We start from the raw sequence: 25,004 nt of genomic DNA, 5'->3' as shown, positions 1-25,004 counted from the left end.
TCATGGATATCTGTGCTGTAAAGTTTCCCCCGAGGGTTTAAATATTTTCAGTGTATCATAGCTAACTAGTAAAAGATTTGCTCCAGTTTGCATGTATGCTTTCTAAAATGCAGCTAAAATGCTTTTCTTACATGTCATGGTGTTTTTCAATCTGCCACTGTATTGAGTGAAGAGAAACCCTTAGAGGCCTTGAAACAGGCAGATTTGCAGGCTGAAACACCTTTTGAGCAGATTTGAAGAGAGTTCCAAAGGCTTCATTAAATTCCCAAGAAACTTTCTACATGATATGTGGAAGGTTTAGTTGATGCTCTTCATTATTAAACTCAAAATAGAAACCCATTATATAGTATGTCACAATAAATTTACTGACCCCTGTTACCTATGGGAAATTGTGGCTGAGGCTCTTTTTGAGGAAAGCCTAAAAGCATGTGCTTGTCTCACCTTAGGGAAGGCAGATGAATGTTCTGGGTAAAATTCTTGCTGAAATCTCCTGATACTATGGGGTTCTGTGAGTGTGCTATCTACATCCCAACGTGTACATCTCTTCTTCCCACTTTGTGGTGTTTGGCTCTTTCTCATTTTGATTTTTGTTTGCATGGTTGGTTTTTGTAGCTGTCTCAGTAGAAAATAGATGTATCCTAAAATTGATAGCTGAGGTTTTCATCACTTGTCAGAATCATGATGTTTTAATGATGTATCAGCTTTTACATGTATGGGTGCTTGGGTGTTGTGGGGTTTTATTCCTTTGCTTGGGGGGGGAATTTCTGTTTTTATGGTATTGTAGGGGTTTTTTTTAATGTAGATGGTGTTAGATCTATTTACTGCCCCGAAGCAGAATTGGGGGATAGAGTTATCATAGCTGCATCATAATATGTACTAGTTGCCTTATTCCTGGAAACTGGATTCAGGCCTATGGGTTTGTTTTAGACATGCTACTTTACCATTAAAGCCCTGCACCATCTTTCCTGCTAACTGTAGGATGAATGCTAAGGTCTGAGAACTGGTATGGCAAAGCACAGTAGTTTCATGGTATGAGCTCTTATTGTTAGTTGACTTCATCCTAATTTGCTTATAGTTTATGAAGAGGAGACAAATCAGTTAAAAATAGTGTAGTGCACTTACTGGAAAATAATACTTTTGTTTTAGCAAAAGCTTAACTAGTCATCTCCTTGGTGTTTTGTCTGCAGCATTCAGGAGGAGGATTTCACGCCATTTCTTAGGGTGGTACATCTGTTCAAGATGTTTGCTTTTTTAAGTAGAGCTCTATAATTAGATATTAAAATATGTGGGCATGCAAGGGACTAAACAGATCCCATTTTTCATTGTCAAGTTCCCAAGTAGCTCCTCTTGGCAGTCATCTGATTCTGTAAATATTTGTCTGTCCAAAGCTGGGTATGGTCTAGGGGCATGAAATAGCGATTGCTTTGGAACAGCATTTAATAGATTGGTGTCTTTTAGTGTAGTGCTGGGGAATAATTTATTTTTTTCCTACTTTTAATGCTGCTGCCTTATGAAGGAATGCAGGCAGCCCAAAAATATTCTCTTCCAGATTCTTTCTTTGAGGGATATGGAGCCACCGGCTGTTGGGAACCCAGAGAGGCTATGATGGTGCATCTCTATTTCTTACAAAAAGCAGTTGTGTGGTGATACTTTTGTAGCAGTTCTTTATCTGTTTGTAATGGTTAATAGAACTGTTTGCAGTACTTCCAAAGTTAAATCTTGCAAGTAGCTCAGGGTACACGAAGGTTTGAATGGCGTTTTAGTATTTTGTGGTGATTCATGTGCAAGTAATACCTCACAGCAGCCTTCAGGGAAGAAAAAATTGAGACTTGCGGTGTCCTAGTTTTTCTTTAGTGGAATGTTAGAGAATGTTCTGCACTCAAATTTGCCATTAGAATCCAATGTACCTCAAGTAGAAATGAGCTGGCATGTTCTCTGGAAACAGAATCTGTCATTATAGGGGGACCATAGTGTAGTTTTACTTTCATTGTAAAAAGGAAAATTTCAAATGAAGCAGAACTTCTACGCTTGTCTCTGTCAGCAGGAGGCTAAATCTCTGCTTTTCCATTGTCATATCTAGTATAGCATGTGGAAGGAATTTTTGTGGTAAATTTTGCAGCTCAACGTCTTTGTTGAAGTTTTCTTGAGTTACTCCTGTTCTTTTCATTTAAATTTGTATTCTTTTCACTTCTTGAAATTTCAACATGATTAATAACATGTTGCCTGATCAAGCAAATTTTAAACTTGGATAAAAAGGTTAGATGTCTTTCCTCAAATAAAGCAAAGTTCCTTCTCAGAGTTTTCACTAATAGAAGAATCATAAAACCACTGCATTGCGTGATTTGTGGGAGTTTTAATTAGCTTGAGATAAAAACCACTGTGTAAGTTTAGTTATTGAGACTTAAACAATAAAACAATTTACAGAACTGTTAGATTGCTACAGCTGCCTTAGTCTCAAATACAGCTTTGAATTACTCCAGTGTCTTTCAAAGTTCAAGAAATACTTGAAATCATGTGGCAACTGAAAGCAGTGTGTTTTGACAGACTGGCCCATAACATCACTATCGAAAGAGCATCACAGTGAATCACCCTGAAACAGGTGGAGCTGTGAGATTGCAGTGATAGAACAAGTTGTAAAAGGCCCCAAAAGCTCTGGTTCTTGAATGGGCTTTGAAAGATTAAAAAAAAGGCAACAAGTAGTGAAGCTACACAAGTGTACTAATGGAAACATGTTAACTGTTTGTGACAGAAAATGGACAAACGCTATTTCAGATGAACCTGTGATTGTTATTGATATGTGTAGCATTTGCAAATGTTTTCTTCTCATTCTTTTTTGGTCCAGAAGTGGGAGTTGGGTTTGTGTACTTCCTTTTATCTTTTCTTGTCATGTCTGAGGTTCTTTACCATCTGGCTTAGAGTGAAAGCCCTGTAAATAAACTTAAATTAGAAAATAACCGTTAAACAGAAGCATGACTCTCACATTAAAGCTATGGTTTTTTAACTCCTTTTTTTCTCTAAAACACTACTTAGGTTTTCCATTACTCGTCAAAATGCAGACTCTAATTCCTTTTTTTCTCACTGAATTGCAATCAGTGTTAGTTCATAGTATAATTTCCCTATAAATTATTTTTGAGGAGAAAAATAATTATATGTATACTTCAATTGTATAATGCTCTGTTCAAAGGAAATCTTTAATAATACAGTATGAGTTTCTCCATATTCTTTTTGATGGTGTGTATGCACAAATTAGTATTTGTAGTTCTGTGAAAAGGAGCCCATTTTATGTGTTTGACTTTGGCATTACTTGATTATCAGATGACAGGATTTTTACTTTTCTTTCTAAATTTGCACTGAAAATAATTAGTTGTCCTCAGTTTCCCTGAGTGTTTTGGTGTACTGTGTTCTCTTGCTTTTTATTCTTGTGACTAGGACTGTCTGATGCCAGGTATGCTTCTATTGTTTTAATGATGCTTAATGCTAGAACAGAATTTGAAAAACACTTTGAAGGGGGGATTGCTAGTATTTCACTGACATATTAGGATTTAAAAAGTTAATACAATTACACTTTCAATGTTACAACTGCAGTACTCTCTTCCTGCTTAGATAAGTGTACCATATGCTATAGAGCTACATCAACTGGCACCACTGAGTTCTTAAAATTGAATATATTTTAAAAAACCCCAACCAAACAAAAGAAAACCATACCCCAAAACATCCCGAAATCCAGCAAACTATGAGCTTTGTAGATGCAAATAAAAGGCTTTGTTCTTAATCGCCAGAAAAGGCTTCAGTCAGGTATTTCAGTTACAGTATTATCTGATGTGAGGAGAAGGAGTAACTGTGTGACTTGCAGTATCATTGATGGAGCATTTAGGTTTTATGGACCTTCCTTTTAAATTTAAAGAATAAATGTATTCAATTCTCCTTTTGCTTTTAGGGACATCCTCCTACTCTCATCAAGGTTTTGGCTGTGAATCAAAGCTGTATAGCCTTGACCATGGCCATGAGAAACCTCAAGACAAGAAAAAGAAAACCTCTGGCCTTGCCACCCTCAAAAAGAAATTCATTAAGCGTCGGAAATCGAGCCGATCTGCTGACCATGCCAAGCAGATGCGCGAGCTCCTCTCAGGCTGGGATGTCAGAGATGTTAATGCATTAGTAGAAGAATACGAAGGAACATCAGCCTTAAAGGAACTTTATCTACAAGCTAATTTGGCGAGACCAGAAGCCAAGACGCTACAAAAAGACATGGCTGAACTTTATCAATACAAATATTGTACTGATGTAGACTTAATATTTCAAGAAACTTGTTTTCCTGTGCATCGTGCGATACTGGCGGCCAGATGTCCATTTTTTAAGACGCTGCTTTCTTCCTCACCAGAGTATGGGGCAGAAATAATAATGGATATTAACACAGCTGGCATAGATATGCCTATGTTTTCTGCTTTGTTACACTACCTTTATACGGGCGAGTTTGGAATGGAGGATTCAAGATTCCAAAATGTTGATATTCTTGTGCAGCTTAGTGAAGAATTTGGAACACCAAATTCCTTAGATGTTGACATGCGCGCACTGTTTGATTATATGTGCTACTACGATGTGGTTCTTAGCTTTTCATCCAACTCTGACTTAGTTGAAACTTTTGGTGGAAGCCAGAACTGTCTAGATGAAGAGCTCAGAGCTCACAAAGCTATTATTTCATCACGATCTCCCTTTTTCCGTCACTTGCTGCAGAGGAGGATACGAACTGGTGAAGAAATCACAGACCGAACTCTACGAACTCCAACTAGAATTATATTGGATGAATCTATCATACCAAAAAAATACGCTAAGGTCATTTTGAACTGTATGTATACAGATGTGGTGGACCTCTCCGTTTTGCACTCCAGTCCTTCAGTGGGCAGTTTAAGTGAAGTTCAGGCTCTTGTAGCAGGAAAACTAAACATGACTAGGGCTGAAGAAGCTATGGAGCTTTATCATATAGCACTGTTCTTGGAGTTTAACATGCTTGCACAAGGTACGTACTACTGCCCTTGCTGTAGAGTATATGACCTTATTAGAACAAGTTTTAGCAATTTTGCAGTGTAAGTTGTAGGAACTCATGCCTTCTGATCAATAAATCAGTATGATTATGCAGAAGGATCTTATTGTTTAAAATACCCCTGTGTTCACACATCTCACAACTTTGACATAATACATTACTCATACACTTTGCTTACTTATACATTCTACCTACTTACACATTTCACTTGCTTAGCTTGTACTACTTATACATATCACTCTAGTTATACATTTTCTTACGTCTACATAACACAGTACTTACACATTTTACTTACTTCTACATTCTACCTACTTTTACATACTACTCTACTTATACATTTTACACTACTTACATAATACAGTACGTATACATTTTGCAATTGCTGTGCATGAGATCTCCCATTGCTCAATTGGTTTCTCTGTTCCGTCCATGAGCTCTGCACGTGCTTTTCCTGATAATATGATTGGTTTTAATCAAATGCAGCATAGTCCTTTTTTTATCTCTTCCTTGCTGTCTTGGTATTTAGTTTTTCAGCTTCTTCTTTCCCGATTCTTTTCCAATTTAGCACAGTTTACCTTTCAGTCCTTGATGAATTCCTGAGGGCTCTAACAGGTGGGGCTCCTGATCCAGGCAAGCAGCATTAAGATGATGACAGCAACAAAGCCCATCCAGTGATCAGCAGCCAAGTTAGTCCAGGAAATGCAAACAACGAGACAGCAAAGGACAGGGAGCAGATATAAGTCTGGCCCACCTCTCCCCTCAAACCTTCAGACTGGAGCTTAAAAACCCTCTTGGGGCTGATGTGCTGCAGCTGAAGGTGGAAGGCCTGGTGAAGCTAGTGAGGGTAACTCCAGCCTGCTCACTCTCTGAGGGCTCTGGTAAAAATAACTAAAAATGGTTTGGCTGGGGCACACTATCAAGGTTCAAATACTTTACAACAGTAAGTAGCTTATTGTCAGCTATCTGTGGCTGACAGCTCCTTTGGAAATGGAATTTGTTTTCCATCTGTAAGTTGTCAATAATGCATCTGTTTTCTAGGGACAGAAGAAATGCCGTGCAAGAGATTTAGTTATATGGTGCATCATTGTAGAAGATTGTTATTTAGATCAAATATGTATAACTGGTCTTGATATTTCTAATGCTTATCTGCTTTCTGTAATCCATTTTTGGGTGTAAACTACCAGGAGAAGATAGGAGAGATCCTTGTTGAGAGGAGGAATTATTCAGCCGTGTTAGGAAGTGTCCCTATATATTAACAAGGCTGTAAACTTGAATGATTGTTTTTGTAGTTCATGTCAGACACCAACTCTGCAATCTTGCTGTTGGAAGGTAAATTTAAACAGCTTAATTGCACTAGTCTTAGGTCTTTAATATCTGTATGTACAGACCTGAAGGCAGGGTCAGCCAGTATTTTGAGACATAAAGTTTAGAAAGTTTTACTACTTCCATTATTCTCAAAGATCACTCAAATCTTAGTAACATACAACTCCTGACCTGAATTATTGCAATCTCAGGTAAGGTGTCACTGATCAGTGAACTAATGGTACTTCTTGTGGTGGCAGGAGCTTTGCCTGCAGTTTTGTCTGTTGATGTTTGAGCTATTTAGTGGCCATATTATACATAATGAAGTATGGGAATTGCTTCAGGCCTTGCTGATGCGGGATAAGAATTTTGCTTTTGAGCTGAGAAAGGGAAAATGGAACTCACTGGTATATCAGCAACATAATTTGTTTAAACTGGTTTAATTTTTTTAACAAAAGTAGCTTTTTACAGTAGATCTGGATGTCAAATTAAATTTGACAAGATTGAAACCTATTATAAGCTATAAAGTAGTTCTAACTAAAATAGGAAACTTGATAAAGAGTGGACAGGAAAGAGCAGTTATAAGCACTGCAGGAAGAGATCATATTTTTATTGGGTTCTCCTAATAGTTACATGAAACTGAGAGTGATAAGAGTATGTGAAACTAATAGAACTACTGTAGCTCATGCAGAGTTTGCCATTAGGAAACTAATTTTCAGATTATGCTGAAAGTTGAAATAATTGTGCTGCAATAAAACTGGCACAAATCAAAGGGGATGTGTTTTCTGAGGCAACATGCTGCAGGATGCAATTGGGCTGTTCTTAGGCTCAGAATCATCCAATTATAGAGCAGCCCAGGTTAGAAGGGGCTTCCAAAGATCATATGGTCCCATCTATCCAAGTGAGAAAGGGAGCCTAGGTGAGATTATCTAGCATTCTGTCCAATCACTTCTTGAAAACCACCAGTGATGGGGACTGTACTGTGTTCCTGGGGAGGTTGTCCTGGTGAATGATTCTCATTGCAAAAACATCTTGTGTTGAGATGTCTACCAGTGCAACTTATACCTGTTGCCCCTTGTCATCTTCATGTGGCTTCTTGTGAGAAGAGAACCTCTGTCCTTTTTATAGCTGCCCTACAGTACCTAAAGGTACTGTGACAAGAATACTGACTGGGAATACTGTGACAAGGTCCCCTGAGCCTTCTGTTCACCAGGGAGAAGAGACCTAACTTCCTTCAGTCTTTCCTCGTAGGCTAGGTTCTCCAGCACTTTGATCATCATCATGGCAGTCCTTCAGATCCTCTCTTGTCTATCTGCACCTTTCTTACCTTTGTTGTTTCCCTCTCAGTACACCTAGAAACTTAATGTTTCAGAAGGGGCAAGAAGTTTTACCACAGTTGAACTGTGGTGTTCAGTTAATTTCTGTATGATATGCACAAGCTAATAGTACTTGAGAATAACTCTCTGGATCAGCTGAAAGCAAAAAAGGAAAATGGGTTGAAATTGAAGAGGTGATGAAATTTCTCAGTTTTGGTGAGTGCACATAAATACAAGTGCTACAAGGATTTCACATGCTCAGGGAATACTAATGAGAGAATTAAATGGTGAATGAAACCCTCAGTGAGACACCGAATAATTATGCACTGTTTCATAAATGAAAAGGGTGCAATTCTTTTACTCAGATTGGAAACTAAATTTGAACAATTGTGGTCTGGGAGTGCTCTGAGGAAGCGGTGTTGGTTATATCAACGCAGAAAAGCATTGACAGATAGAGATCTTCAAAGAGAAAGTTAGTTATAGATAGGAAAATGGCTTTTATTTTCAGTGTTAGTAATTACTGAAAAACAAGCTGATGTTTTATTTGGTGCTGAGTTTGTTTCTGCTCTCTTTAAGTTGAGCATGTTTGGATCAGCATGTCCTAAACTGGCACCCTTTTCAGTAATGCACTACAGAGAAGTGCTGCTCTGGAATATATATTCCATGAGTCAGTGGTAACAAGATCTCTACTTTTTCCTGGGAGTATTCCCTTAGTACTGCCTCTAGGAGAGTAAAAGAAAGGCAGCTGCAGGAGCTGTGCTGGGCTTGCACCTTAGCAGCACACTTGGGTGGCTGAAGCCAGTGAGTGCAGCAGTGCAGGCTCGGTCTAGGTGGCCCTCTGGATGAACTGGAGCTGTAGTGTTTTGGGGATGGTCATAGGGAGGAGGTAGAGGGATGTAGTGACGTTCAGAGATTTTCTTCGTTCCGTAGTAAATCCCTTTCTGACCACAAAAGTAGTGAGGTTGAGGGGTGAAGCTGTTGTTATATATAGGGGAGAAATGCAGTAAAATCAGCAAGTGTTGAAATCTATTAAATTATCAAATACTAGAAAATGTAGATTTGGCACCTCTTCAGATACTGAAATTCTAGATGTTAACTTCACCTAATTAGGATTTTACAAATTGGTGCTGCATTCCCTAGCTACAGGAGAAAGTAGTAAGCGCTCTGTAGATCTGTATATGCCAGTGGAGTCGGAATCTAATAATTTCATACTTAATTTGCAGAGTTCATGTTTAGGTCTTTGGTACTCTGCAGACATGGAAGAACTGCTCTGGTATAGTCTTACAATCAAAATTAAAGCTTATTTGAGCAGGGAAAACTATATGCCTGCACGTGACTGAGATCACTTAAAGATGTGCTTTAGTTGTGACCGCCATTCTTGTTTCCGACTTAATTGTAGCAACTTGTCCTCACTTACTATAATACTTAACGTGAGGAAGATGGGAGATCTTAATTTCAGTAGTGTCTATCCCATTCCCTGATTTCACAGCTAGCAGATTTCTATGCTGGAAGCTGTCACTCAAACATCTGGCTTCTAGATGTTATGCAGAGTGATGCAGGAAGAGACAGCATTGTGTAGGTGTTGGAGCAGGCAGTTCTCCTGAAATGTCTTAGCTTGGACCTCTGACAGTGTTTTTCCACTCTGTGGTGCAGCAGGTGTCCAGTTCTGCCCAAGTACTGACTGATTCCATCAGCTGGCTTTCTCAGTAGCTGATGTCTTAAGTTTCTTCTCTGGATTTCCACACCCTCATCTAAAGTTTTTTGTTTCAGTTCACTCCTGCTAGCCAATTGCAAACTTGCTAATGCTTGTCTCCTTGGTTTCCTGGAAAATATTTTGGGCTTATTATGTTGAGTGTGGATACTCTTTCCAATTCGTTTTTCTCACTTGTACTCAGTTTTGCCTGGGTGTTTGTAACTGAGTGTCAAGTGAAGTGGTGTATTTTAAAGCTTCTGATCAGCTGTTTTTATTTTCAACAGATTTTAGTTTGATTTGTCTTCAGGGACCTTTCTAAGTATCCAGATGTTGTAATTTTTCTTCAGTTGCAGCAGATGATTCAGCTTTGACTATTTCCATGGAAATTTTCCCATTCCTAACACCGTGATACTCCTTTTTCTGACTATGGTAATTTAGTAGATAGTTTCCCCGTGATGAAGACAGTGATAGCATATGCAATGAACCTTTACTGTCCAAGTAAAGCAAGGCAACCTTTATCTAGAATTTCCTCTGCCTTCATCTTGATTTGTTTCAGCTGAGGATTGCCACTTACCTTACAAGAGAAACTGAAATGGGTCTTTGAATAAACTTACTTGAGTAAATGCACTAATCAGCAAGCATATCTGGTCGTGATATATATATATATATATATGTGGATAATAGAGCTGATCATACTGAAACCCATTTGTTACCTAATAGGACTGGCACTGCTCTTAGAGGTGCTCTGGTAGTTGTTACTATCAAAAGCGAAGCTCTTCAGGGCTTTCACAGAGGCTGTGAGGATTAGAGCCCTTTCCAGGAGGTTGGAGCACATCCCTTAGTGGAACATTTCTGTGCTCTGGCTGCCTGTTTTTGTCGTCTGCTGCAGTTTTTCTGTCTTCATGCTACCTTGCTTCTCTCTGTCAACTGTACTGGTGCAATCATTTTAACACATTGACTCACAAAGATTTGGTTTAATATCACTTACCCCTTGCTCTTCTGTAGCACAGTTACTAACACCAGATCAGTTCCCTAGTCCTGTTCATCACACGTTGTTAAAATAATCCCCACTTCCCGTCTTACTGTACTGCCCTGCTGTTGCAGAGAAGTTTGACTTGAGGCATATTAGTTTTATTAGATAGCTGTATTACATATGTGAATCCTCTACTGCATCTTGGCCTTGTTGCCTACTGTCATGGATAGTCCCACTGAGGCTGTGGTACAGAATGTTTTTCTGTGATAGGCTTTTGGATACTGGGACCTTATGAAGTAGTTTTGCCTGAGAACCTTTTCTGTCAACTGATGCAAAAAAGTTTTCTAAAGTAAGACTGACAAAAACTAACTCAAATTCAGACTTTTTGTTTTCCTTTGCTTTTATTTTAGGTGTTGCATTTACTCTTGACAACTATAAGAACTTAGAAGCTTTATTTAAAGCCATATTGAGTAGCAAAGCCTTTGATCTAGAAGCAGATATTGCTTGACATCAAAAGTACTCTTGATCATAGAGGACTGAAACGCCAGGAATCCCACAGTAGCAGTATTAAATACACATAAATGTATTGGGAGATTAGTGCAAGTGTGTCAGTTACATATCAGTGCAGTAGGAATGCTCAAAGGAGCTTTGAAATAAATTGTGTATGATTAAGTAACTATTAATTTAAATCATAGAATCAAAGAATGGTTTGGGTTGGAAGGGGCCTTAAAGATCATCTTTTTCCAGCCTCCTTGCTGTAGACAGGTGCCTTTCACAAGACCAGGTTTCTCAAAGCCCCATCCAGCCTCGTCTTGACCACTTCTGGGGATGAGGCATCCACAGCTTCTCTGGGCAGCCTGTTCCAGTGCCTCATTGCCCTCACGGTAAAGAATTTCTACCTAATCTAAACCTGCCCTCTTTGAGTTTGAAGTCATTCTCCCATGTCATTATCCCTACATGCCCTTGTAAATAGTCTCTCTCCAGCTTCCTTGAGCCCCTTTAGGTATATAGGTGCTATAAAGTCTCTGGGCTGAGTTGCTGGGTCATGTTGAGCTTCTCATCCACCAAGACCCCCAAGCCCTTCTCCTCAGGGCTGCTCTCAATCCGTTTTCCACCCAGCCTATATTTGTGCTTGGTATTGCCCCAGCCCACATGTAGGACCTTGCACTTGGCCTTGATGAACTTCATGAGGTTCACAGAGGCCAACTTCTCAAGCCTGTCAAGGCACTTCTGGGTGGCATCCCATCCCTCCAGCATATTGACTGCACCACACAGCTTGGTGGTGTTGTTTCCAGAAGGATCTGCTCCATGATCTTGCCTTGCACAGAAGTGAGACTGACTGGCCTGTAGCTCCCTCAGTTTTCCTTTTTTCTATAAAAATGAGGGTTATGTTTTCCTTTTTCGGTCAGTGGGAACTTCACTGGACTGCCACAACTTCTCAGGTAAGATGTATAGTGGTTTAACCACCTCATCCACCAGTTCCCTCAGCTCCCATGGACCTGTGCATCTTCAGGTTCTTTAGATGGTCTTGAACCTGATCTTCTTCTACAGTGGGCAGTTCTTCATTCTCCCCCTGCTTTTGCCTTCTGTGACTGGGGTGGTGTGGCTGGAACACCTATTGGTGAAGATGAGGTAAAAAAGTTGTTAACCCCTCAGCCTCCTCCATGTTCCAGTTAACTGAGTCTTCTGTTCCCTTCTGAAAAGGGCTCACATTTTCCCTAGTCTTCATTTTATCACCAGTATACCTGTAGAAGCTCATCTGACCTGTTGTCTCCTTGTAATGATTTACTTGCACTCAAGCCTGAAACTATTGCTTAGGTTTTATATTATGAAGACTGGAAAGGATCTTCCAGTATACCAGTTGCATTCCAAGGTTATATGCAAGGATAAAGAATTTGACTGAGTTCTGCAGCAGAGCACATACAATTTGTTTGCAATGTCATAATTTATAGAGAAACAGTGCTGGTCACTGTTTTCAGGTCTTTCTTTCAGCCACCAGGTTCTAGGAAGTACGTGGCTTAAATGCTGACTGGTGGTGGTTGGTGGTGGTCACTCTAAACATCAGCTCTTCCTCCCTCAGCTCTCTGTTGTTCCCATGTGAAGTTCTCCCTCTGGTTTGTTATGGTTGAGTTGGCACATTGTGTTTCTGACCCATGGTGGTTTTCTGTTTAGGCTGGATCAGCTTTGCTGTCTGCTGGTGCTGCTGATGTGCTGCTCAAGGAATGCTGAAGCCAGCCAAGGGCCGTTACCAACTGAATGGCTGCAAGAAGCTAAAGATTAGGATGCACATGGGTGCAAATTTCAGGCTTCCTAAATTCATGCATTTTGCCTGTGGCAGGAGCAGAACAGTAAATTCATTTTCACCTTTGGGAGAGAAAACATTAGAGAGCTTGTTCCACCAATATTGATTGCTTTAAACATGTAATGATTACCTTGTTTTTCTGGCTAAACTTACAACTTAAAAAATCCAGCTGTTAATATCTTAGAAGGTTTAACAGCTTTATAACTGTATCGTAAATTAAATTATTTTTAAATAATGCAAGTTGCATAGTTTTTGTCTGCTCTCTAATTAATTATTTCAAATAACTGAATAATATATTGTATTGGATTTGACACGATTCAAGACTTTTCACTGAAGAAAAATGGTTAAGAGTAGCACAAAATGCTGCCTTGACCTTACCTTCAGATAATATTTTATTTTTGCTTTAACAGTTAATTGAATTGCTATGAAGTAATGAGCTTTGTATTTGAATAAAGCAAACCATAATGCTTTATACATTAACAATGCCATAATAGATGTACTTTGAATCCAGCCTTTCAAGGATGGCTTTACATGCATGTTTTAAATTTTTATGCTTGGAAAAATCAGCAGAGGGATTAAAAATAGCTCAAAAAACATCACAAATTTGGCCATAGACTTCAGCAGTGGCCCATTGAGCACTTCGTAATCTCCAGTGCTATTTAGGTCTTGTTTTCTCTTCTGCAAAACATTCACATAGTTTTACACCTTCACTAACCAGAATGTCTACTTCAGAGGTCTAAGATGTGGGAAACAGTGCACCTGCAAATTCCAGGCTTGGCATCAGTTATCAATTAACTTAATCTGCTTTTAAAGGTACTTTTTAAAAATAGTTTCAGGAGGAGATAGAAAAGCACTAAAACGTTGAAAAGCTAGGAACCTGTAGCATTCCATGAAGATGGAGAGTACAGCGCTGCCAGGAGGCAATAAACGTTAATAGACTGGGAAAATGCCTGCATCCAAAAGGTGGAAGTTGAACAAGATCCTTGTTCACAGTACAGTTAGAGCAAGGTAGAGGTTGTTGGAGTTGCTGCTTCTGTGATAACTAGTTAAAAAGGTAGTTCCTGTTTGTACTATGTAAGTCTCATGACTTGCTCGTACTGTTTTTGTACTGCCATGGAGAGCATAAATTCCAATTGCCATGTCTCTCAAGTGTATGAGCTCACTTGAATCTAACACTGATTGATTGGTAGTGCTGCCCTTCCTCCTGCAGTAGTCTCCTTGTTTATGTTCTCTGTGCTCTCTGTAGGGTTTGGGCTATTGTGAATTTGATGTTGCTGGAAGCAGGATTGATGGAAATTAGTTGGCTAGCTCATGAGTGGCCACCAAGCACCAGCATGAAGAAGAGACAGGGGACATGTGGTGTGTAAGAAGGAGAAAATCTAGTTTAATAGCACTGTGTGAGTTTAGCTTCTATGACTGCTTCCACAGCCTGTGAGCATGGGCTACCCTCTAAGGAATCCTTAGCAAGTACAGGGTATATTTGCAGCTCTGGGTCTATAAGATGTGGGAAAGAAGCTGGACAAATGATATCGTCCTTTTTTCTTTCTCTTCCTTTGAGATTCTTGGTTAGAGCAGCAAGGATGCACATGAATGGATGAGACAGGCATGTTTGGAACTTCCAAACGTGTTGCAGTCCAGACTAGCTGCAGGCTGTACATCTGAACTGTTCTCTACCTGCCAATAAATTCAAAAACTGTGGTTCCTGTGATTGCCAGCGTGGTCTCTCCTAATGTGACAAACTTAATAAACATTTAATAGCTTCTAGATTTCAGTTCAGTGTTAAGATGAATTCTTACTACTTTTTTTTTCCTTGGCTCCACTGATGTGCACAAGTTTAGAGGGAAGGTCTTCAGCTCAAAATGAGTTAAATCAAGCTAACAGTTTTGTAGCTTTGCTTAATGCCACTTTTGCTGATTGTTGAAGGCACTTGTCTTCAGTAGGTCTGTCAACTGTCTGATCCTAAGCTGCTAGCTAGAATGCTAAATGTAGGCTCAAGCTATTTCTAATAGTCTGGAAGGACTGTGGAACTGCATTTGAGAGAGAACTGTGGAAGCAGAAAGGACTTGATTGTAGGCATTGTCCATTGGCATCCAGCAAAAGGAGTGCATGGAATAGCATAATTAGTGCAAAATGCGATAATTATCTTTCCTTTTTGTAAATTCCAGGTTGAATCTCTGAAGGATAGTAGTGGTCACAGAAGCTTGTGGGACACTGCAGATGGATCTTGGGAAGACTGTTGCTGCCTGAGTATTAAAAAAATAGTATTCACAAGAAAAAAGTGCTCTATTCCACTCTGAAGAGCAAAAGTGTGGCTATTAGATGGCTACTTTTTTTGCCAAGTGTCTGATTGTTAAAGCAGAAAAGACTTCTGCCAAAGAAGAAAGGAAATTGGATTTCTTCCATAGCTAGAATTGGGTTGCCCCAATTTATTTAGAAGTTAAAAAACCACTTTAATTATTACCTTATGCTTACTTCAGAAGAAATACTTTTAATAATCCCACACATCTGACCCATTGCTAAAATTAGTTGGGGAAAAAGACTGTTTCGTTTGCTAGTCATCCTTAATGAGCTTTTCACCTGATGTCATATTATTGTTAGTTGTGCAATAATTGAACTTGACAGAAGAATTGAGACTGAGCTGATGTACTGTTTCTATAAATTGCTGTTGCTCACATCTTTGGAACTGCATTTCTCATGTCTTTTCACAGGGCAGGCATCTTTATTTGAAAAATTAATGTCAGATTAAATACTAGGAATGGCATTAATTTTGAGATAAGTCTCTACTCCTGCAGTTTGAGTATCCTGGTGACTGATTTCAGTATGTGAGTTTACTGCCTTTGAAATGGAGCAGTCCTTACATGTGATGTTTAGAGTTCAGAGGGATGCAGTTGCTGCTGAAGTCAGTTTGCATGCAAGCAGAGCAATTGCATGCAAAAAGTTGTGTTAGGATTCAGCAGGGGAAGGCTGAGTGCAGATGACCCTAAAAGAATTGTTTCAAACAATTGTGTTTCTTATTCATGGGAGTCACACTCCTCTTTTTAGCAAATTGCAACTAGTCACCTTTAACTTTCATTCACGTGCCAGGTTTGCTGCTAACTTAACGTTTTCCTTTCTTGAGCCCCAAAAGGAAAGATGAGAGGGACTGCGGGAAGTTAAATGCAATGTCAGCCCTCTGCTGTTGGAGTAAAATTAGATCCTGAAGTGGAAAGCTTCAGACTTCATGTACTCGTGTTTGTGACGTATGCTGAAGTATTTTGAGCTTTTTATATGATAGGTTGTGTTTTCGATGGTTTAGTTGTTTCTTGTTTGTTTGTTTAAGGCTCTTTCTCAGATTCTTGACCAGAAGTTTCTAAGACTTAAGACTTTAGGAATCTGGGGAATTCCCGTGTCTAGAGGGGGCAGCTTCAGTAACCTGTACCTCAACCCATGGAGTGCATTTCAGAACATTCTCATCCTCTGCTCTTACGTGTACTGGTGATGACTGTAGTGATGTTCCAAGTGCCTCCAACCCATCGTTGCTGCCTGTGCACTGCTCGCTTGGGGCCAGTGCTTGCCGTGCAGGTTAGAGGTCCATATCTATAATGAGGCATCTGTTCTTACTAGTTGTAGTAATGATAATATGTAACCTCATGGAAACAGGTAGGTCTGAGAAGTGCCATACTATTTCAGTAATGGTGAAGGACAAAGCAGTTGTGTTGAAACATGACTCAACACTCTCCTCTTTGAAAGAAGCAAATGTACAGTCTGTCTGGGGATGCACAGTGTAATGTTGAATGTGCTGCATTGTTCAGAAATGTGTGTGTTTTGGGTAGCCCTTCTGTCAATGGCTGCATTCAGTCTTCCTTTTCTCAGGTGAATCAGGCATGTGAAAAAAAAATCATCCATCTGCTTGTTGAGGGAAGTTAGGTTTAAATATGAACTGGTGTAAAATGCATTACTGTTGGGGGACAGACATTACTCTCATAAATTACTTTAGAAATTAAATAAAGATTGTTTCCAAATATAGGGTTGTTATACTATTAGGTACAAATACGTGTGTCTAATAGGACAGGTAAATTCATAAGCAGTATCATGTTCTACTACCTTCTTAACCCTCCTGTTTAAATTTCCCTTTTAGTGATTTTAATTCTAAGTAATAGCTCCTTTGACAAATTCCCTCCTACTTGAAGAAATGTGTTCACCTGTTACTACCTACTCCTTAGAAACATATCTTTCACATTATTAGTTACAATGGAAATGGAATGAATACTATATATGCTGTGTGCTGTCCTATGTAGAAAAGTAAGGTTTTTCTTTTATTTCTGTTAATTGTTGCTAGTGTGTTTTACCTGTATGCAACCAGTGCAAAAATATGTAGCATCAGGAGACCCGTCTTTGTCTTGACTAGGGCTGAGATTACTGTGCTAAACGCTTCTTTACTCAGCTTAGTGCAAGAGCTCAGTAATGTGATACACATCCCTAAACAAAGTTTAGTTTTTAGATATCTTTGAGAGAAAAATGATGATGTATAACAAGTAAAATTGCAGTGTAGACATGTAGTTCTGAACTGTCTGGGGACCTCTTATGGGCATAAGCACAGCTGTAATTTTGTGGCTGTACTGGGTTGAGACTGGAATGTATAATTCTGAGGATTTTTTTCTTTAAATTGCTATCTTTGTGCTAAACTAGATGTACACATGAAATCAACAGAGTGCTGTTGGAGACTTCAAGTTATAAGTGTTGTGGTGCCATCTTCTTAATTCCATAGCCCCAGGTACCCATGTTTTCAGCCCTCCTACAGTATATCTTCCCTCATTTCTTCCAAATCTGGTCCATTTCCCTTCAGGAGTTTTAACTATACTCTCTCTCCTTCAGAAGACGTGTACCCTGTGAAAGAGTAGATCTTAATAAAGCAGTGAGTAGGAAGAAACTGTAGAAGACTCCCCTAAGTCTGCCTCCCTTCTGCTTCCCTGTCAGAGAAGGTGCTCCCTGTCCTGGCACCCTCTGTGTCTTGCTGGATACTGAGGCCATCGTGGTGGCCTGGAGTAGCTATCCACTGCTTCCTGCCTTCTCTGTGAGTCTGAAAATGATGCTTTGCTGCCCTCATCCTGTACCGAGTAGCTGAGTACCAACACAGTGTCACAGCTTATGTTTCTGCTCCTCTGCATGGTCTGTCTCAGGAGGGTCCATGAGCAAAGTGATACTGACAGAAATCCCACCTTTGTTACAGTTCATAGGTTTCTGTGAATCTGCTGCAAACGTTAGTGACTCAGACTCAAATGTGCAATGTTAAAATATGTTGAACACGCAGATGACCAAAGGGGGATTCTGGCTGGGTTGAACTAGCTTTCCAGTTTTCATCCAGGCATGCTAGCAGCCATGATGCTTCATGTGCCTTTAAAAGGTAAATAACACTGTAGTTGGAATCCTAAACCGCTGTTAAAATTATTGTACTTTTAGTCAAAATATGACCTTGTTTTCAACCTTGATCTGTAGGGCACTTCTGTATTTAGTCTCACTGGGAGTCATGTGACCCTTTATATTACAGATTTAGCCACGTGTATTATTCCTTCAGGATCAAAGTGCCTCTGTAACAACATCACTGATTGTTGCCCTTGTTTTGTAGGCTGTGAAGATATTATTGCTGAGAGCATCTCACTGGACACCTTAATTGCCATTCTGAAGTGGAGCTCTCAGCCGTACGGTTCCAAGTGGGTACATCGCCAAGCACTACATTTCCTCTGTGAGGAGTTTACCCAGGTCATGACTTCAGAGGTCTTCTATGAACTCAGCAAGGACCACCTGCTCACAGCTATTCAGTCTGACTATTTACAGGTAACCTGCATTGCAGAGTACACCTGGTCCTGCTAGAAGGATGTATTATACCATTGCTAGAAATGCTTGGGAATAGTTAATTCTAAATTGTAGGCTGAAGCAGGCTTGTACACACTAAGCACTCCTTCTGTAATATGTAAAAAAATGAAATGGAAGTAGTGATTAAGAAAATTGTTTTGTTCTTGGCTTGTAACACAACCCAAATGTGGTATATGCTATTGCTTAGAAGTCTAATAATGGTTTATAAATGGATGCAAATTATTTTAAACAACACATTTCTGAACCTAACATTTGCCTTGCCTGTACAAGAGATTTATAAAATTACGTGGTGGGAGTAGTTTTGCTGTAACAACACACATAGTAATTTAGGGCAGTGGGAGCTAATAAACTAGAAATCAGAAAACTCGATTTATTTTTGTGGAGAGAGAAAAATACCTTCTCTGACAAGTATTGCAGAATTTAGGGGTTTTTTTGTGACTTGCCTTCAGTGATTGTGTGGTTTTAGGGAGAGAGAACGGTACTGGCCAATAAAAAGATTCTGGGTTTTTGCTGCTGTTTCTCTTCAGAGGAGATAGCTTTATAATGATTTTAATAATTTTTTATAGCTTAAAGATTACTAGATTTTTTTTTTAACTGCATTCATCTCAATCTTAATCCTTTATAAAAAAGTAAGTGCTAGAGATTATTTTAAGTGGTTCTTTTAAAGATTTGTTTACTCAAAACATTTCAGATATTACAGTTAACAGTAGTGTTGATCTTCCATAAGAGGTTATATTATGACTAAATTTCCTACCCTACTTGTTAAGAAATTACATAGATAAATTTTTTAGTACATGATTTTTTTTCTGTAAGAATGTTGAGTGGTCAGCACGTGTATAGGTATGAACAAAGCAAAGTTGTTTTAATTATAGTATTACTGAAAAATTTTCACATAGATTATAATTTAATAGGGTTGATTATTCTCATCATTTTTCAGGCTGGCAGATGCTGAATTTGTAATGTTAAACAAAAGTTCGAAACACTCAGAGGTAGAACTGCCGCTTTTAATTAAATTTAGTAATTCAAACTTTATACCTGTAAGTTTCCATACTAAATAAAATTCTTCCTTCTGTGGAAAACTTCTTCCTCTTCCTAGGGATTCAGTAAATAATATGAATCTAGAAATTATGGTGGTGATATACCAGTAGTACAGCTTAAAATATTAGGAGAAAGTGGTAAGCAGATCATAAAGTGCAAATACTTCATGCTTTGGAACAGCTGTGTTTCTTTAGAGCTGTAAAAGACCTGTGATTTTTTTTTTTTCTTTTGTGTGTGTGTATGTGACATTAAACTAAGCATATACAGATTACTGACTTTGTTTCTACAGGCAAGTGAACAGGATATTCTTAAATATCTGATTAAATGGGGAGAACACCAATTGATGAAGAGGATAGCAGATCGAGGTGAGGATCCTTTGAACCGTGCAATACTAAACCAAATAAACCAAAATTTATGGCAGTTCTATTTTGTGAGTCGTCTGTAACATAGGGAAATTCAGTCTACTTTGTCCATAGTACAGTCAAAACAAAGCAAATGCTCTTCCTTTCTTTAAGGGTTTTGTTATCTAAAAAATGAGAACACAGCATTCTGAGGGAGATGGGATTGTTTAGCCTGAAGAAGAAAAGGCTTAGAGGGCATCTTAGCAAAGTTCTATAAATATCTAATGGCAGGAAGCAAGGAAAATAGAGCAGCACTCTTCTCTAGGCACCCAGGACAAGATGAGGCATTAACTGAAATACAAGAAACTGTGGAGATGGTCAGACACTGGCACAAGTTGCCCACATTAGTTGTGGGATCTCCATCCTTGGAGGTATTCACATCCCAACTGGATGCAGTGAAGGGCAATGTTCTGTGCCTTAGCTGGGGAGGTGTGGGAAGATGGTCTTGGTTGTGACTGAACTTCTAGAGGTCCTTTCAGTCTCTATGATCATCTCATTTGAAGTCTGGTTGGTTTCCTGTTGTCTCAGAATTATTTTTCTTGTAACTAATTCATCACATAAAAAAACCCTGCAGTATCTTCTTATGCAGGCTTCTTACAGCAGTCTTAGTTTAATGTGTCAGCCTTTCACTTCAGTTTGAGTGTGTCTCTCTCACAGGAATCTGGTAGAGAGAAATAAGCCAACAAGTGGCACCAGTGTTTTCCCTAAAGTAGATGTAAATATATTTTTATGAGCCTAGAGTGGTAACTTCAAGGGCAATCTCACACGTGTTGGATATGGAAAGTAGGTTAAACATATATTTCCCAAATAACAAATATAAGGATCTTGTAGTTCATCTGCACTACAAGTGTCAGTCACATAGTGCCACAAGAGGAACAGAAAGGGAAGAACCTGCCAGAGTGAAGACAGAGCACTACTGGTGTGACTATTGTCTTGGGAGGGCTGGCCATGCTTTTGAAATCCACTGTTACTGCTTGCAATACAACTGCTTTGTCATGGACATGTTTTACGAAATGCAACAAAAAGTTAGTTAAAGGATGTGCTTCTAGTGACCTGAGTAAGTATTAACCTATTTCCAAAACAAGATTTTCCAAGTGTTTGTCCTAGGGCACATTGGAACATAATGGAGCTAGTTAAACAGTAACAGACCTGGACTGGGGCAGAAGCTGCTCCTTTGGGAACACTGCACAGCTTCTTTCTCTGGCATTCATTAAGTAAACAGCTCACTTCTCTTATCTGGGATCATCAGGTAACACAATAAGCAAAAGCAGAAATAACAGTGATGCCACATTCTGTCAGATTAGGGGCAGATTTAGTCTAGTAATTTCATCTAAATTCCTCAGTGGCACTCCTTATATTGCAGCTCTGAATGTGTGATGGTGTCACTAAAATGCCACAATGCATTAGAGAATGTAATGAGCTGTGAACAAAACTTGAGCTGCATGTACCGAGGGAGGGTGGGTATGTTTGACAGGTTCCCTCAGAGAGGGAAGCCAGTCAAATTCAGGTTGGTCACAATACCTAAAATACACATGTGGGTACATGGTCATCTTGCTGTCTCAAGGAAGATACCCACTCCTGGCACAAATAGGTGTCCTGTGATCCTAAGAGCAATTGGACTGGGTTTGACATGTTACTGAGGTGGGTTACACAAGGAAGCTAGAATTATGTATCCCTGAGGACTCTTCAGACCTTGATTTGTAGAAAGTGTCTTTGAAAACTGCTGGGGAAAGGGAAAGGAGCTACAGGAGAGAGACCTTGTGGGAACTGCTAGCAGGGAGGTACAAATGTTTTCATAGCATAGCTCCTAATAGAGCTTTCCAAGTGTTTATCCCAAGTGTTATCTTTGTATTTTCTGCCTGGCTTACACTTTGAAACTGGCAGCTGTGCAAATGACCTGTGCTTGTATGAAATGAACTTGTCTCTGTGGATGCTTCATATAAGATTTCAAGGCATGAAGTAGAATCATGGAATCACTTAGATTGGAAAAGACCTCCAGGATCATGGAGTGCAACCTTTGACCAATCACCACCCTGTCAACTAGACCATAGCACTAAGTGCCATGTTCAGTTGTTAGTTTTGTGGAACAGTGCTGATGAGCACTATTGATATAAAATGAGAGGTTTTTTTCCTTTTCTATCACTTCCTGTATGCCCTCGCTATCCTCTTTAAACTTTCTCATGTAAACTTAACATGTCTCCTTCCCACAGAGCCTAATTTACTCAGTGGTACAGCTCACAGTGTGAATAAAAGAGGTGTGAAGAGGAGAGATCTTGACATTGAAGAGCTGAGGGAGATCCTGTCTCCACTTCTACCTTTTGTCCGCATTGAGCACATCTTACCCATGAATAGTGAAGTACTGAGTGACGCAGTAAGTCAGTAGTCTCATACAAATACCATCTCTGGGTTCTTTGTACTTCACATGTTACAGTGTTCAGGTGTGAGGGTTTTATTGCTTTGGTGGGTGTTGGTTTTGTTTATTTATTTTAAATATTAACTTCTAAAATGTTATCATTGAGAGTAATAGATGTATAGCGCTTTCTCTGGTTAGATTTTGTGTCCTTTAAATCTATCAGAAGGCTAAAGAAAAATCAGTGGTGTAAGGATTCAGTGTAAAAAATGCATTTATTGCAAGTTTTTACCATATTAATATTTTAAAAAACATGAAACTCTTTCTTGATTCTTAAAGATGAAGAGAGGCCTGATTAGTACTCCTCCTTCAGACATGCTACCAACATCAGAAGGTGGAAAGTCAAATGCCTGGCTGCGGCAAAAAAATGCTGGAATATATGTGCGGCCAAGACTGTTCTCACCGTATGTGGAGGAGGCTAAGGTAATATCAGCAACACGTGACTGTTCTCAGATTGGAGTCATCAGGGGGTTCTGTAAACAGGGAAAGATTTTGGTGTGTTTTGTGTCTCTTTACATGTACTGGCCTAAAATACTAACATTTTCAATTTAACAAGACTTACAAGATTGATCATCAGGCTCAAGTCTCTAGAACTGGTCAGAAAAATTTCAACAAAATTTTTTTTTGTCGAAATTGAAATGTTTGCGAGACAGATCTTGATGAAATTCCACCGGAAACAAAGCAGCGTTCTGAGGGAAACCTCCCTGGTTTCCAGCCAGTTTGCCGGCCCAGCTCCTCGGCAGCCCTCCTGGCAGGCGGATGGCAAGGTGAGAGCCTGAGAGTCCCAGTCTGCAGCTAGTCAGCAACCTCGGTGCCAGCTCTTTCAGGCTCCCCAGCTCCCACCAGAGCTGGGTGGGGAACTGCTATTCGGCACAGGACTGATATTTCATCTTCTTGTTTGAATCAGAACATACCCAAAAATCTCGTGATCCTCCACAAAATGGGATGAATATCCTGTGTCTGATTTGAATGAAGTCCTTTGTTTCCCTCTCAGGCAGTTGCTTCCCTATTTAATTTCTTGCATGAGCACTGTCAAGGTGAAGATCTTGTAGCATCTCTGGTGGTGCGTTTGGTGTCAGGGTGGAGATGGTGCTGCGTGGGGCAGGAACGTGCCGCGTTCTGTTTGGCAGAATGGGAGCCTTTTGTGTCACTGGCTAATGCCACCACTTCAGGGTGCTCTGACTTGTGGGCTTGAGAGTCCCAGCAGTGCAGGTGACAGCAGAGCAAGAGGGTTAGGTGAAGCTGTGCACATCCACATCACCTACAGACTCTGACCTCTGCTCTGGTGAATTTGGAGCTTTTGCCCTGTGCCTAAGAGAGAAAATGTTTTCTAAGGGTATGAGTTGTTGTTAATGTCCTCTGTGAGGGAGGAGAAGAAATAAAACTACTTTGCATTTTGGGCACAGCAGTTAGAGAGCAACAAGTGGCACTAAAACAGCAAAGGAACACTAGCTGGTTAAAATGTTCTCTTTGTATCTTGGATTGCTAAAACTAACAAAAATGTGATAAAAGCTTTGACTCTTAGTTTTCAGGTATATGCCGTGGGAGTGCTTTAGTAGTTATCCAAAGTAAAAAGTGCATTCTAACACCTCCCATACCCGTGTCAGGATTCCTGCTTGTTAGTATTGGTGTCATATTATGCTGTCAATATTTTTTAAAGCATTATTGGCTTTTTAACCTTAGAGGGAGGACTCTCATACATAGTCTCTGGTAACTTTACTCCTCCTGTTTAATTTATTAGTAGTAGTTTAATTATTGTAAAAGGAAAAAATTGTGAATGAGTGGTTTTTGATCTTTTTTTTTTACTCCCCGAGTAGTCTCCCATTTTTTGAAATAAATTCATTTAACTTTAAGTAAGAATCTTTAAAGGGTAGGCATAAATCCTTTTTTATTCTTTAAGATGTCTAAGGGAATGATGTTTCATTTTCAGGCTAGTGCCTTCTACTCAATGGCACAGAAAGTTGAGACTCATAGGCAGTAATTGTGTAAGTCCAGGGTGTCTGCCCTCGAGAAGGTCAGTTCTAATCTGACAGGTTAAAATAAACAAAGCATCCTTCCCAAACTATTCTCCTGCCTACTCTTAGCTCTGAAACTCAACTATGATCATGACTGGAAAATGGAATAGAAAATGCTGATGAAAAGCCAGATATTGTTTGTGGCCTGACAAAGTTACTGTGGTGTAGACGTGGCTGGACTTGTGTCGCTGGGGCTGTGCTCGCAGCAGTGGCAGCGGGGTGCGTGCGGTGCCTTCACGAGGCTCTGGCGGCTGTCGTTGCAGTCTGTGCTGGACGAGATGATGGTGGAGCAAACCGACCTCGTTCGCTTGCGGATGGTGCGAATGTCCAACGTGCCTGACACGCTGTACATGGTGAACAACGCGGTGCCGCAGTGCTGCCATGTGATCACCCACCAGCAAGTCAGCACTAACCAGACCAGTCCTCCCTCAGTTATAGCCAACGAGATCCCAGGTGAGCTCTGATCGCTTCCCATGCCAAGTGATCTCCTGGGAGTGCTTAGGGGCTTGGGCCTGGGGGGAGTGAGTGTCAGTTACTGAACTTTGTTTCCTCAGAGACTAGTTCTGCACCAGGAATAGTCCTTTTGCTTTGGTCTGTCCTAAAGACATTAACTGGTTTTGGATGGCAGAGTAACTAGTTAGAAAACAAAACCCTTGGACT

General features: G+C 39.8%; 1 protein-coding gene across 2 annotated transcripts in view; it reads left to right on the top strand.

The window, feature by feature from the left end:
* BTBD7 (BTB domain containing 7) overlaps nt 1–25,004 on the top strand; it is a 56,059-nt gene that overhangs the window by 19,842 nt on the left and 11,213 nt on the right. Inside the window, exons 3-9 of one of the 2 annotated variants that reach the window (XM_082284491.1) lie at nt 3,938–5,017; nt 18,233–18,441; nt 19,808–19,883; nt 22,130–22,290; nt 22,609–22,752; nt 22,983–23,096; nt 24,608–24,797. In XM_082284491.1, coding sequence (XP_082140617.1) covers nt 3,938–5,017; nt 18,233–18,441; nt 19,808–19,883; nt 22,130–22,290; nt 22,609–22,752; nt 22,983–23,096; nt 24,608–24,797 — 1,974 coding nt within the window. The remainder of the gene's footprint in view (nt 1–3,937; nt 5,018–18,232; nt 18,442–19,807; nt 19,884–22,129; nt 22,291–22,608; nt 22,753–22,982; nt 23,097–24,607; nt 24,798–25,004) is intronic. The other variant, XM_082284492.1, reaches the window with a different exon arrangement.

The sequence above is a fragment of the Coloeus monedula genome (assembly GCF_965178545.1).
Source record: "Coloeus monedula genome assembly, chromosome: 6".
Taxonomy (NCBI): domain Eukaryota; kingdom Metazoa; phylum Chordata; class Aves; order Passeriformes; family Corvidae; genus Coloeus; species Coloeus monedula.
The sequence above is the reverse complement of the archived record's forward strand: the minus strand, read 5'-3'. Positions and strand labels throughout refer to the sequence as shown.